This window comes from Bos indicus x Bos taurus, chromosome 7 (genome assembly GCF_003369695.1).
Source record: "Bos indicus x Bos taurus breed Angus x Brahman F1 hybrid chromosome 7, Bos_hybrid_MaternalHap_v2.0, whole genome shotgun sequence".
NCBI classification, from domain to species: Eukaryota; Metazoa; Chordata; class Mammalia; order Artiodactyla; family Bovidae; genus Bos; species Bos indicus x Bos taurus.
The window spans coordinates 41,679,653-41,692,118 of record NC_040082.1 but is presented as its reverse complement, the minus strand read 5'-3'; the positions used below and the strand labels follow the sequence as shown (position 1 = coordinate 41,692,118).

Here is a 12,466-nt window from a genome sequence, read left to right as displayed (position 1 = left end):
TTGTAACAGCCACGAGGTGGCCAGTGGGGAGGGCAATTCCTCAACAGCGTTTTGAATCTTGCCTTCTCTGTGCCTGGTTGAGGACCTTGAGAGCAAGGGACCAGACTTCCCAAACGCACTTGGCCACAGAATCTTCTTTTCTTTTTTCTTTCCTTCAGAGCATCTTGTTCCTTCTCACACTTTCAGGCAGTCCTACAGCACTGCCCTCTTCAGTTGCTGGAGTTTCTCTAATAAAGTGGGACAGACACCAGTGACATTTCCTGCTTCCTCTTCACCAGGTGAACCTGTGTTTTGATCAGTTTGTCTACAAGCTGGCGGACCAGATCTTTGCCTACTACAAAGCCATGGCTGGCAGGTATGAGAGCTCAGCACTGTGGCACCAAACCTTCCTAAGATTGCCACCTGGAAGGCAAGATCCTCTAGTACAAAACCTCCCTTCTTCTTTAGCACCTCAGGAAATCTGAATGATTCCATTAGCCTGGATTGGATGCTAGCAAGTAGAAGAAAGAGAAATAGGCAGATATGGGGCTAGACCTCACAGAGCTTACAATGTAGTGAGAAAAATAGACATTAATAAAAACTATTGAATGCACAGTGACAAGGGAAATTCCTGTGAAAGAAAATTTATCGGGAATATATAACAGTTAAACTTGAACCAGTCTTTAGGGTGGGTAACTGGAAGGGCTATCCTGAGAAGGTAACATTTGAGTTCACATCTGAAGTGAATAGGAGTTGGTTGAGTTAAACTAGGTAAAGAGTAGAATGGAAAACTGCAGGCAAAACAAACCACTGTGCAAAGTCCCTTTGGCGAAAGCATATTAATAGCATGCATACCTTTTGTTTTTTTTACCATAAAAAACAAAGGTTGTTGAAAGGTTTAATTAAAATTAGTACATGTAAATATCTCATTCACAGACCACAGAGGGGCGGGCTGTGTGGTAAAGCTGGGCAGGTAGGCAGGGCCCCGGCCCTGTGGTCTTATAGGCATTTATCCTAGGAGAAGTGGAGCACCATGGGATGATTTCCAAAGTGTGACAGTGACCTGATCTGATTTTTATTTTTAGAAGTTTGGTGTTTTAAAACATTAAAATGTAGGGAATGGATTGGAAGTGAGCAACTGTGGGAGTGTGAAGGTCAAACAGGAAACCAGGGAAGGAGTCCAGGTGTCAGGTCTCACAGGCTCATTGGTGCTGTCAGTATGGGCTGATTTAGACCCCTGAGATTTCCCGGGTTCAAGGAACCCATAATAGTGCTGGCAGCACAAACCTCTCTCTCTCTATATATAGTTACATACATATATGTATCTATATATAGGGTAGTTCTCTTTTTTATTGGAAATCCAAATGTACAAACCAGAAATTTCAAGGACTGTTACATTTTTCAACAGTTAAAGACTTGCTTCCTTTTGCTTTCAACAACTTGAGTTTCTCTGATGTATTTCAGTCAAGAGTTGGTGTGGTGATGGTTTAGTCACTAAGTCGAGTCTGACTCTTGCGACCCCATCGACTATAGCCCACCAGGCTCCTCTGTCCATGGGATTTCCCAGGCAAGAATACTGGAGTGGGTTGCCATTTCCTTCTCCAGGGGATCTTCCCAATCCAGGAATCAAACCCATGTTTCCTGCCTTGGCAGGTGGATTCTTTACTGCTGAGCCACCAGGGCTCCCCAAGAGTTGGTATACAGGTACATAGGTGTCTGTTAACACAGAGTGTGCATTAAATGAAATAATGACTCTTAATGATGGAAACTATAGAAAGCATATACTTAGGGTTTCAGGGAAGCATAGAGAATGCAGCCTTTCACAAAGGAATGATTTCACAAGGATCTGGATTGGATTGAATTGTATGTGGTCCTACCAGAGAGCTGGATTTCCAGTTTCTCCAAGATAATTCCAGTTATCTTCAAAATATGCTGGTCCATTGTCTGTGTAAACAAACTCAGACTTGTCAAATCCTGAGTCCTCTATATATTTAGTTTGCAAAATATCCTTATCTAAAAGAGGAATCTTGGTCTATATCCCTTCTTATAAGACCTGTGGTTTGTCAAAAATACAGGAAGTTGGCATTGAAACATGTAAAATATCATGTATGAAATGAGATGCCAGTCCAGGTTCGATACACAATACTGGATGCTTGGGGCTAGTGCACTGGGACGACCCAGAGGGATGGTATGGGGAGGGAGGAGGGAGGAGGGTTCAAGATGGGGAACACATGTATACCTGTGGCAGATTCATTTTGATATTTGGCAAAACTAATACAATTATGTAAAGTTTAAAAATAAAATAAAATTTTAAAAAAAATACAGGAAGTTGGGGGAGATTGTGAGAAGTTGGAAGAGTCAGAGAGAAAGCGCCAGAGGGACAAAATGATCTAGATCACTGCTGTCCATCAGAAATATAATGTAGGCACAAGTGTAATTTTAGCTGTCATATTTTTAAAATTAACAATACTACATTATATGACCTATGATATCTAAAATATTACAATTTCAACATGTAATAAGTGAAAATTATTAAAGAGATAGTTTTTGTTGTTTTTTCTTAAGTCTTCAACACCTCGTGTGTATTTTATTTTTTTTTAATTTTATTTTATTTTTAAACTTTACATAATTGTATTAGTTTTGCCAAATATCAAAATGAATCCACCACAGGTATACATGTGTTCCCCATCCTGAACCCTCCTCCCTCCTCCCTCCCCATACCATCCCTCTGGGTCGTCATACTAATAGCGCATCTCAGCTTGGACCCACCATGTTTCAGATTCTTGGGGGCTCACCTGGGGGGTGGCTGCTGTGTTAACAGTGTAGATTTAGATGATATCACTTTCCTGCTTAAAACCTTTCAGTGGCTTCAGTTACACTGAGAAAACCTTTACCCTCTTTACTGTGGCTTGTATCATCCCACAAGGATCTGGCCCCTAGACTAACATTGTAAATACATTTTTCCACTATGCTCTCCAACACACCCCCCCCTTGTCTACACCTTTCCTTTTTCTCAATGTACCAAGCTAATCATGCCTGAAAGATGCTTCCCCCAAATCTTTCCATTTTTAGCATTTAGGTTTCTGTCCAACAGGACCTCTTTAGAGAGACTTTCCATGATAACACCAAATGATCCTGTTTTGTTATTTTCAGAGCACTTATTGCTCTGCAATCCATGACTCAGTGTGAAAGATAATAATAGAATATCTAATTCATAGGGTTGTTGTGAGATTAAAAATGACTATGCGCATGTCTATATGCATGCCTGGTGAATAGTAAATACTATGCAGGTATTTACTATTGTCTAACATTATTTTATTCCTCTGCTTATTTATTTACTATCAGTCTCTTTTCACTAGAAACCAAGCTCCACAAGGATGGGAACTTTGAATCCTTGGTACCTAGACTGTTTCCTGGGCTATACTAAGCAGGCACTCAATTGCTTTTATGGTAAAAAAAACAAAAGGAAAAAAGCAGCTCAACTTCTGTGTTGCCTGTCTTTAACATAGAAATTTCATTTCGCCTATTGAGCTTTTCCAGCTGAAAAAATTTAAAGAACTTTTCTCTACAGCAGAAAAAAATAATAATATTTAAAATATATAACATAGTGCTTTATGAGTAGAACCTATGGTTTGAAATACATATGGCTGAGTGACTGAACTCCATTCACTGTCATGTTTACTGGTTTACTGGCCTTATTTCACTTTTATCCTTTCCAGCGTCCTGTTGGATAAACGTTTTAGGGCCGAATGTAAGAATTATGGAGTCATCATTCCATACCCACCATCCAACCGCTATGAAACACTGTTGAAACAGAGACACGTTCAGGTATGGAGCCAGGTGGAATGGGAGGGAGAGGGGGCTGTGATGTTAGCCTAGAGATCAGAAATCAGGACCACGTATCATCTGCCCTGAGTATTGCCCTGTGTGGGCTACTGAGCATAGGGATAATCCAGCTTCAGAATCTTACCAAGAGGCATTGGGCTTCCTTTGGGTCAAGTTCTAGGCTTCTCAGCCCATCTGCTGCTCACCTCAGTTGAATAGGGGCCACCAGAGCCTTTGAATGCCCATTTGAGCTGCATATCAACTCTGAATATTCCCTGGAACACAGATGCTGAAACTGAAGCTCCAAAACTTTGGCCATCTGATATGAAGAGCTGACTTGCTGGAAAAGACCCTGATGGGCTGGGAAAGATTTAAGGCAGAAGGAGAAGGGGTTGGCAGAGGATGAGATAGTTAGATGGCATCACAACTCAATGGACATGAATTTGAGCAAACCCCAGGAGACTGTGGAGGACAGAGAAGCCTGACATGCTATAGTCCATGGGGGTCATGAAGAGTCGAACACAGCTTAGCGACTGAACAACAACATGAACTTCAGCCCACCTCCTTCAGTCGGGACTGATGTTCAGAAATGGGAAAGTCTGTCCCTGACTTTCCCATTATGGTATAGGGTTAGTCTCTGTTACAATTTGACCCATGATATAGACGAAATGCTGCCAGGAGCTCAGAAACATATCCCTGCTTAACAATGTTCATGGGAGCCAGGCAGACAAAATAAGAGATGCTTTAGCAGATCTTAAATCCTACTACTAAGCCCTGTCAGTCACAGGCAGTGAAATGAACATCACGCTGTGATTTCTGTGTGCTTATCCTGTGGTTCACATATTCCTGGAGAAGACCTGGGTAAATGGGAGCAGGGCTGAGGCTGAGGAAATGCCCTGGATAGAGAGGAATTACCCTGAAAAACCTGGGAAGTCCCACTGCTTTGAAAAATCCATGCTCGAAGAATCGTAAGAGGAAAAAGCATTTACCCATCTGTCAACATTGAAGGCTCCATGAGAGCTTCTCCTTCAGCCTCTCAGAAGATTCCATTACCAGTGCAGCTAGAATTAGCCACAGGATGTTAATCCTGAGGGCTTTGTGCGTGCAGAAGATGGCTATAAGGAGCCTTAGTCAATTAGTAGAAAATCTCTCCCAAAAGGGAAGCAGAAAAAATAAAATAGTTGAGACGAATCCTTAGGCACATAGCAAAGTGCAGTGCACGCAGCAGGTACTCAATAAATGTTTATTGCTGTCTACATAGCATCTGTAGTCATGCCCACATGAACCCCAGTGGAAATTAGCCTGAGCCATATTTTCCATCCTGTAATCAGCCCTTCTCCTCGTGCTTTTAAATTTATCCTCATAAAGGTACACCGTAGGCCCTTGCTTGGGTTGGGCAGGCGGGGGCACCCTGGTGACTCTGAACTGCATGATAGGATGGATGCAGGAAGAACCTCAGGGTGAGATTCAGGATGTCAGCATTGCATGGGCTGCCAGAGCTTATCACAAGCCTCTTCCTGCAGTCTGAATGCACCATATTTTTCTTCAGCTTTTTATATTTTAAACCTACAGGATAGTTGAAACAATAAGACAGTGAATACACATGTGTACTTTATAGTCAGATTCATGATTATTCATGTTTAATCATATTTGCTTCACTTTATTTTTCTCATGTATATATTATTTCTCATACAGTAAATGTACTTTATGTATTTATAGAATATATAATTTATAAAAACATATTTATATGTAAGTAATGTATTAAAATATATATTTTAATATACATAATTTTTCTTAGCCATTTGAGAGGAAGTTGCAGACATCATAACACTTTACCCCTGATACCTCAGCTTGTATCTCCTAAGAACAAGGATATCCTCTTATCATCCAAATAGTACTATCATACTCAGGAAATTTAACAATACTGTTTTCTGCATAGATTCCCTATTTGTCTTGGTTATGTTCTTTATATTTTTAGGACAATTTACTAAATCAGTGCATTGCATTTAGTTGTCATGTGCCTGTGTAAAATTTAAGTAACTTTCTGTCTCTTCCATGCAGCTGTTGGGTAGATCCATTGACTTGAACAGACTCATTACCCAGCGCATCTCTGCTGCCATGTATAAATCCTTGGACCAGGCCATTAGCCGCTTTGAGAGTGAGGACCTGACCTCAATCGTGGTAAGAGATGGAGGCCGTTGGGAGTTCTGCTGTGGGACTCCTCAAACTAGAAGCCTTGTTGGGGAGTTGTTGGTAGCCTGGTACTGAGCTGGTTAAAAAGACGCGATGAGTCTCTTTCTCATCTGAATAAGCAGGACAAAAAGGAAGACTTAAAAGGAATGAGAAAAATTTTACCTTCCTGATTGCCTGGAGAGAGGGAGTAGAGGGAGGTCTTGAAATCTCTAGAGATGGCCTATCCCGGGACATAGCTTCTCATCCTTTAGGATTCTACAGATACAGCAAGTAGCTAGATGGTCCTGAGAAAGGAGGGAAGATTTCACAATGGGGTCGGCTTCATTGGTGTGCAGTAGGTTAGAGGCCAGAGAGGCTGTTGACTGGTTTAATGCTGCGTTGTCACCATCTTTGAATTTACAAGCATTTTCTGATGAAAGCCCCACCTTTTCATTTTGTGCTGGGACTTGGAAACTGTATAGTTGTTCCTGATGCACAAGTACGGAACAGGCGTGCACTCTTCTTTTATCAATCAGCTATTTGAACTACTCTCTGCTAATTCTCCTCAAGAGTTAGAATAAACTTGGTTGGTCAGTCTTTAGGTGATGAAAGGAAGATTTTAAAGCTTCAAGAGCAGATACATAGAAGGAATGAGAGAAATAGAAAATCACCATTAGAACACCAGAGTAATGATGGTCGCAGGCAAGATCCAGTAATAGACACTGAAATTAGTGGGCAGAGCTTTGAGAAGAATATTTTGATTCCCTTTATTCGGAAGTGTCCATAGTATTCAAATTTATAGAGACAGAAAGTGGAATGGTAGTTGCCAGGAAATAGGGAGTTAGTATCTAATGGGTACAGAGGTTCGGTTGAGGAAGACTGAAAAGTTCTGGAGGTGGACGTTGGTGATGGTTGCAAAACTACATGAATGTACTTAGCGCCACAGAACTGTACATAAAAAATGGTTAAAATGGTCAATTTTATGTTATGTGTATTTTACCAGAATTTTTTAATTAGTCACACAAAAAAAAAAACTTTGAGAAGAAACAGGATAATTGCCTAGTCTCAAACTATCTCCTTCAAGATACTTACTAATTCCAAAGGGAAGAATAATAACTTTACAGTGGGAAACCTGGGAGTCATCCTCTTAACCAAGCATGAAGGTTAGTATCACCAGTAAGAAAATATATTCATGTATCCCCTGAATTGGCTTCCCTGGTGGCTCAGACGGTAAAGAATCTGCCTGCAATGCAAGAGACCTGGGTTCAATCCCTGGATTGGCATGGAACCCACTCCACTGTTCTTGCCAGGAGAATCCCCACGGACAGAAGAGCCTGGCGGGCCACAGTCCATGGGGTCATAAAGAGTCGGACACAACTGAGTGACTAAGCATAGCACAGCACACAGCCCCTGAATATGTATGCATAATGAAAAATACATAATCTCAATCTAATTGTGATTATATATCTAAATCGAATGGCTTTCAAAAATGAACAATACTTTTCAAAAGCACCCAGAACATAAAAGACAAAGGGAAAACTGAAAACTATTAGAGATTTGAAAAGACAAGGAGACATGACCACTCAGAGAAATGTGGGATAAGACTTTCACGGAAAAACTGGTGAAATTTGAATAAGGTCTGTCATTTAGTTCATAGAATTGTATCAATGATAGTTTCCAACTTTAGGCAATTATACTATGATTATGTAAGAGGTTAACATTGGACAAACTAGATCAGGAATGTGCAGGAGGTCTACAGTAACAGCTTTTCTGTAAGTCTAAAGTTATTTCAAAATAAAAGGTATTTTTTAATGAACAAAGCAGTTTTTAAAAAAAGGATTAAGAACTAGGATTCTAGCATCAGAAAGACCTTGGGGTCCCAGTTCTGGCCTCGCCACTTACTAGCTGGGTGATCTTGGGTGAGTCACTTATCTTGTATAAAAACCTGTAGTACATGGAGGAAACATTAGAACCCACCTCATAGCCGTGTTCAAGGATGAAATGAGATACTGCCTGGAAAGAGCTTTGCATAGTCCCTTCCACTTGATGAAAATAGCTTATGAAGAAAGAGAGGAATATAGAAATTTTGAGCTGCCACAACTAAGACCCAGTGCAGCCAAATAAATAAAATGAATATTAAAAAAAAAAAAAAGAAAAGAAATTTTGAGCTGCAAATGAGGCACTCTCAGGGTCGATTCTCAGCAGCATTTCCTAAGAGGACTTGACCCAGCTGCCGCAGCTCTGTCCTGGGTCACGGACTTTGAGAGACTGTGATACAGCACAAGTTCTTCTAGGAGATCTACTTTAAGACATGGGGTGTTTTTTTCGCCAAATGTTAGCAGTGATTATGTCCAAGAGGTGGGATTTTTGCTTTTCTCTTCGTTGTTTATCTCTATCTTGTAGTTTTCCAGAAATGAATGAGCATACCCTATGGCAAAACTGGTTTTAGTGTGTGGCGGGGTGTCCACGGCCTCTTCCCAGTCCTTGAAAGGCACTGAATGTTCTTTTAGCTGGGAACAAAATCAAAACAAGCAGTGAAAGCCTGAGTTTATCAGGTGAGGGCCACAGCCGCCAAGAGAGTAGCCCCAGTCCCTGAAGCCCATGAAGAGGAGAGCCAGGGATGCTGTCTCCTGGGGCGTCAGGAGGCCCCCACTGCCTTGGCTGAGAAGCTTCTGCCTCTTCTGAGAAACAAAGAAAGGAATGTGTTCCCCTCAGCCCTTCCCTCCACCTTGATGCCCAGCTGGGAGGATTGTAGCGATTTCATCAGTTAGTCACCCTCCTCCTCTGCAGCTGAGCAAATAGATTCCCGAAGGGATCTGATGCCAGAGTTGAGAGCTGGCAGCCTGCAGTCTGTGTTTTGTTTAGGCTGCAGAGCATATTTGAAAATTTGAGCCAACATTTAACATTTGGTAGAATTCGAATAAAACTGCAGAAACCCCGGCAACGTCAGACCTGCCTTCACAGATGGCAACAATTGCCTAGACACCCCCATCAGCTGAGCTGTGCTGTCTTGGGCTTGCCACAGGCCTGGTGCACTTCCTTCATGGGATGACCTAGTGCCTGAGTTTGAGATCCCTTTTCTCTTGGCCCAGGCCACAGAGAAGGTGAAAGGCCAAGTGTGCGGACACCCGGGATTTCTGGTTCTCATGGAAAGCCCTTTCCTCTTCCTCACATAAGAAGCCTATCGGGTGTTCTGTTTCCCCAGTGCTGCTTCTCTGTGTTGCCCCCCAGTAAACCGGCTTTACTCTGCAGAGCTGACCTCCTCTCTGAAGGCACATAGACCGCCCTTGGGGCCTTCTAAACCTCTGTGCCTTGATGCACTGAGCCCTGCACCCCCAGCAGGCAAGTGCCCTCTTCGGACTGAAAGGCTGAAAGAAATGGCTCATGCAAAACACCATTTGTATTGCGTAATAAAAACTCCCGTGGCATGGCGGAGGAAGTGGGCCTGCATTTCGAGCATCCCCATGTCAGCAGTTGAGAGCTCTCTTCTTCAGTCTCTGATGTGCATTTTTGAGGCCATTGAAATCACAGAATGGAAACTGTTTCCCAGTTTCTCATCTGCATCTGTCTTCATGGTAACAGGGCACCCCCATGTGCTACGGATACTTAGTGATCTTAGAAATAAACTCATCCACATTCATCGCATTTATTTATTTACTTACTTACCCATCCTAAATGACTAGGAACAAAGATGCCATCTGGCTAGCCAGGCCCCGAAAGATGGAAGCAGACAGCTGCTGATTCTGTATTTCTGCCCTTCGTATGTTTCACAGTGCACAATCACTGGAAACTTATTCTTCCAACTACCGTTCCAGAACTGAAATCCAGACTTTGGCCTTTTCCAAGAGATCAGAGGCTCTGCCATCACTTACCCCATTCCAATGCAGTAACAAACAATTGGATGCCATGACATAGCTGCTCCACCTTTATCCGGCAATGGCTCTCCACTTTGCCATGGACAGCCCAGCCCAGGCTCCCTCCTGCCCCAGCTTGTCTCACTGCAGCCAGTTAAGTCTGCAAACTTTGATCTGGTATTTTGCCCCCAATTTAGAGCCACCGAATCTGAATTTAAGAGAGATGAAGCTCCAAGATTAGAAGTGTGGTCTGGTTCCACCACACTGTGGACCGCAACCAGAATCAGAGGGGTCCTGTGTCTGATGAGAATAAAACTGAATCCCTGATGCAAGGCTTCCTCCTGTGACTGTAAACAGTTGGGCTCCATGTCCCAGGTCTTACAGCTGGCCCTCTGACTGCCCCAGCTCCTGGCCACACTCTGGGGAACAGACACTGCCTATGTCCTTTTAGCTTTTATGTTGTAAAGCCATCTTTACTGTTCAAAGGACTTTCTCAGTAATTGCTTATTTATTCCAGGCAGCTGCATCCAAGGGCCAAATACACATGATTTGATTAGAAGACCTGGGAGCACATCCTAAACCCTGTTCTATATTCTCCTATGACCTTTATTGAGTGAGTTATTTCTCCCTCTGAGCTTCAGCCTACCCCTCCATGAAACAGGCAGTCATACCTATCACAAAAGATGGCTTAACCACTGCAATATAAGAGTGTTCCAGAGCATTATAGGGAGAAGGCAATGGCAACCCCCTACAGTACTCTTGCCTGGAAAATCCCATGGGTGGAGGAGCCTGGTAGGCTGCAGTCCATGGGGTCTTGAAGAGTCGGACACGGCTGAGCGACTTCACTTTCACTTTTCACTTTCATGCATTGGAGAAGGAAATGGCAACCCACTCCAGTGTTCTTGCCTGGAGAATCCCAGGGACAGGGGAGCCTGGTGGGCTGCCATCTATGGGGTCACACAGAGTTGGACACGACTGAAGCGACTTAGCAGCAGCAGCAGCAGAGCATTATAGAGGGAGTACTTTCTTTCTCTGCACAGGTTTGTGCTTTGATTCTCTTTGATAGCAATTCAGTGAAGAACTAAACCCAGCCCAAAGGATTTTACCTTCTTTTTACTTCCAAGCAAATGCAGTGACCTGCTATGTCTGGATATTATTATGGGACTCTGGTCCCATTCTCTGCCTGAAGGTGGCATTCCAGATGACCAGGGCCTATATACAGCTCATGCAAGTCCTTGGTCCATGGCTTGCAGCCAAACTTTTGCCAACATGTTTAACCAACCCCTGTTGTGACTGGGGGATGCAAGAGAAGTTGAGAGGAGGAAACACTGTGCCCGCAGCTGTTTTTTAAATTTCTATAGTATATAACAGTTAAGAATGTGAACATCAGAGCCCAGCTTCCTGGATTTGAAGCCGAGTTATGCACTTCTTAAAGCCCATTTTCTATATATATGTATAAAATAAGAACAGCCATCATGCTGACCTTATAAGGGGGTTTTGAGCATTAAGTGAGTTGACACATATTAAGTGCTTAGAATACTCCGTGGCATGTATTAGGTTGAACCGTAAGAAATTACTAACATTGTATGGTGTTTGACATAAGAAACTAGTAGTCTCACATGGACCAACCTAGTGTTAAGTACTTACCAGGTGGTAGCTCCCTTGCTTGCTTTCTGCAGGATGGAGGTAGACCCTCAGTCATAGATGGACGGTCACAATTTTCTTTTACTTTACTTGTGTCACTCAGGGACAGGCGTTTTCCTTACCAGCATAGAAACTGGAAAGCAAGGAGTTGTGCTTTTCTCCCCAAGGGAGTGCAGACAAGGGATCTGCACGTGATCTGTGGTCCCCTTCTGGGTACAGGCATGCATTCTCCCTTGGCATGGTCTGGCACTTCCTTCATTCAAGGGAATGTTGCCACATAGTACTGCAGGAGTCCTAGTCCCCGTACCAGCAGTTACGAGGTTGTCTGAGGGGCTCTTGCCTGCATGAAAGGCATCTGGCAGGTAGCAGTACTGGTGTGCAAGGCGTGTATGCAAGTCCTCAGCAGCCTCGGGCTCTCTCTCGGGCAGGAGCTGGAGTGGCTGCTGGAGATCAACCGGCTCACGCACCGGCTGCTGTGTAAACACATGACCCTGGACAGCTTCGACGCCATGTTTCGGGAGGCCAACCACAATGTGTCCGCCCCCTACGGCCGAATCACCCTGCATGTCTTCTGGGAGCTCAACTTCGACTTCCTCCCCAACTACTGCTATAATGGCTCCACTAACCGGTAAGGGAGTCTCAGTGCAAAGTGGCCTGGGGGTGCGGGGGTGCATGTGTGCTAAGTCACTTCCATCTTTGTGACCCTATGGACTGTAGCTCTCCGGGCTCCTCTGTCCATGGGTTTATCCAGGCAAGGATACTGGAGTGGGTTGCCATGCCTTCCTCCAGGGGATCTTCCTGACCCAGGGATCGAACCCTCATCTCTTATATCTCCTTAATTGGCAGGTGGCTTCTTTACCACTAGCACCACCTGGGGGCAGGGGCAGAAGCAGCCAACTCTCTCCTTCAGAGGAAGCTCTCTCAGTATCATCAGGGCCTGGCTCATAGCTAGCTTTGAATAAGTATGTGCCAGATGCAGGAAAGGGCCTGGG

At 43.6% G+C, this 12,466-nt stretch overlaps 1 protein-coding gene across 3 annotated transcripts in view; it reads left to right on the top strand.

Moving 5' to 3' along the window:
* The window catches only part of CYFIP2 (cytoplasmic FMR1 interacting protein 2), a 134,101-nt gene that overhangs the window by 63,069 nt on the left and 58,566 nt on the right, over positions 1–12,466 (top strand). For all 3 annotated transcript variants that reach the window (XM_027545822.1, XM_027545823.1, XM_027545824.1), the window contains 4 exons: positions 279–355; positions 3,699–3,807; positions 5,866–5,985; positions 11,903–12,102. In XM_027545822.1, coding sequence (XP_027401623.1) covers positions 279–355; positions 3,699–3,807; positions 5,866–5,985; positions 11,903–12,102 — 506 coding nt within the window. The remainder of the gene's footprint in view (positions 1–278; positions 356–3,698; positions 3,808–5,865; positions 5,986–11,902; positions 12,103–12,466) is intronic.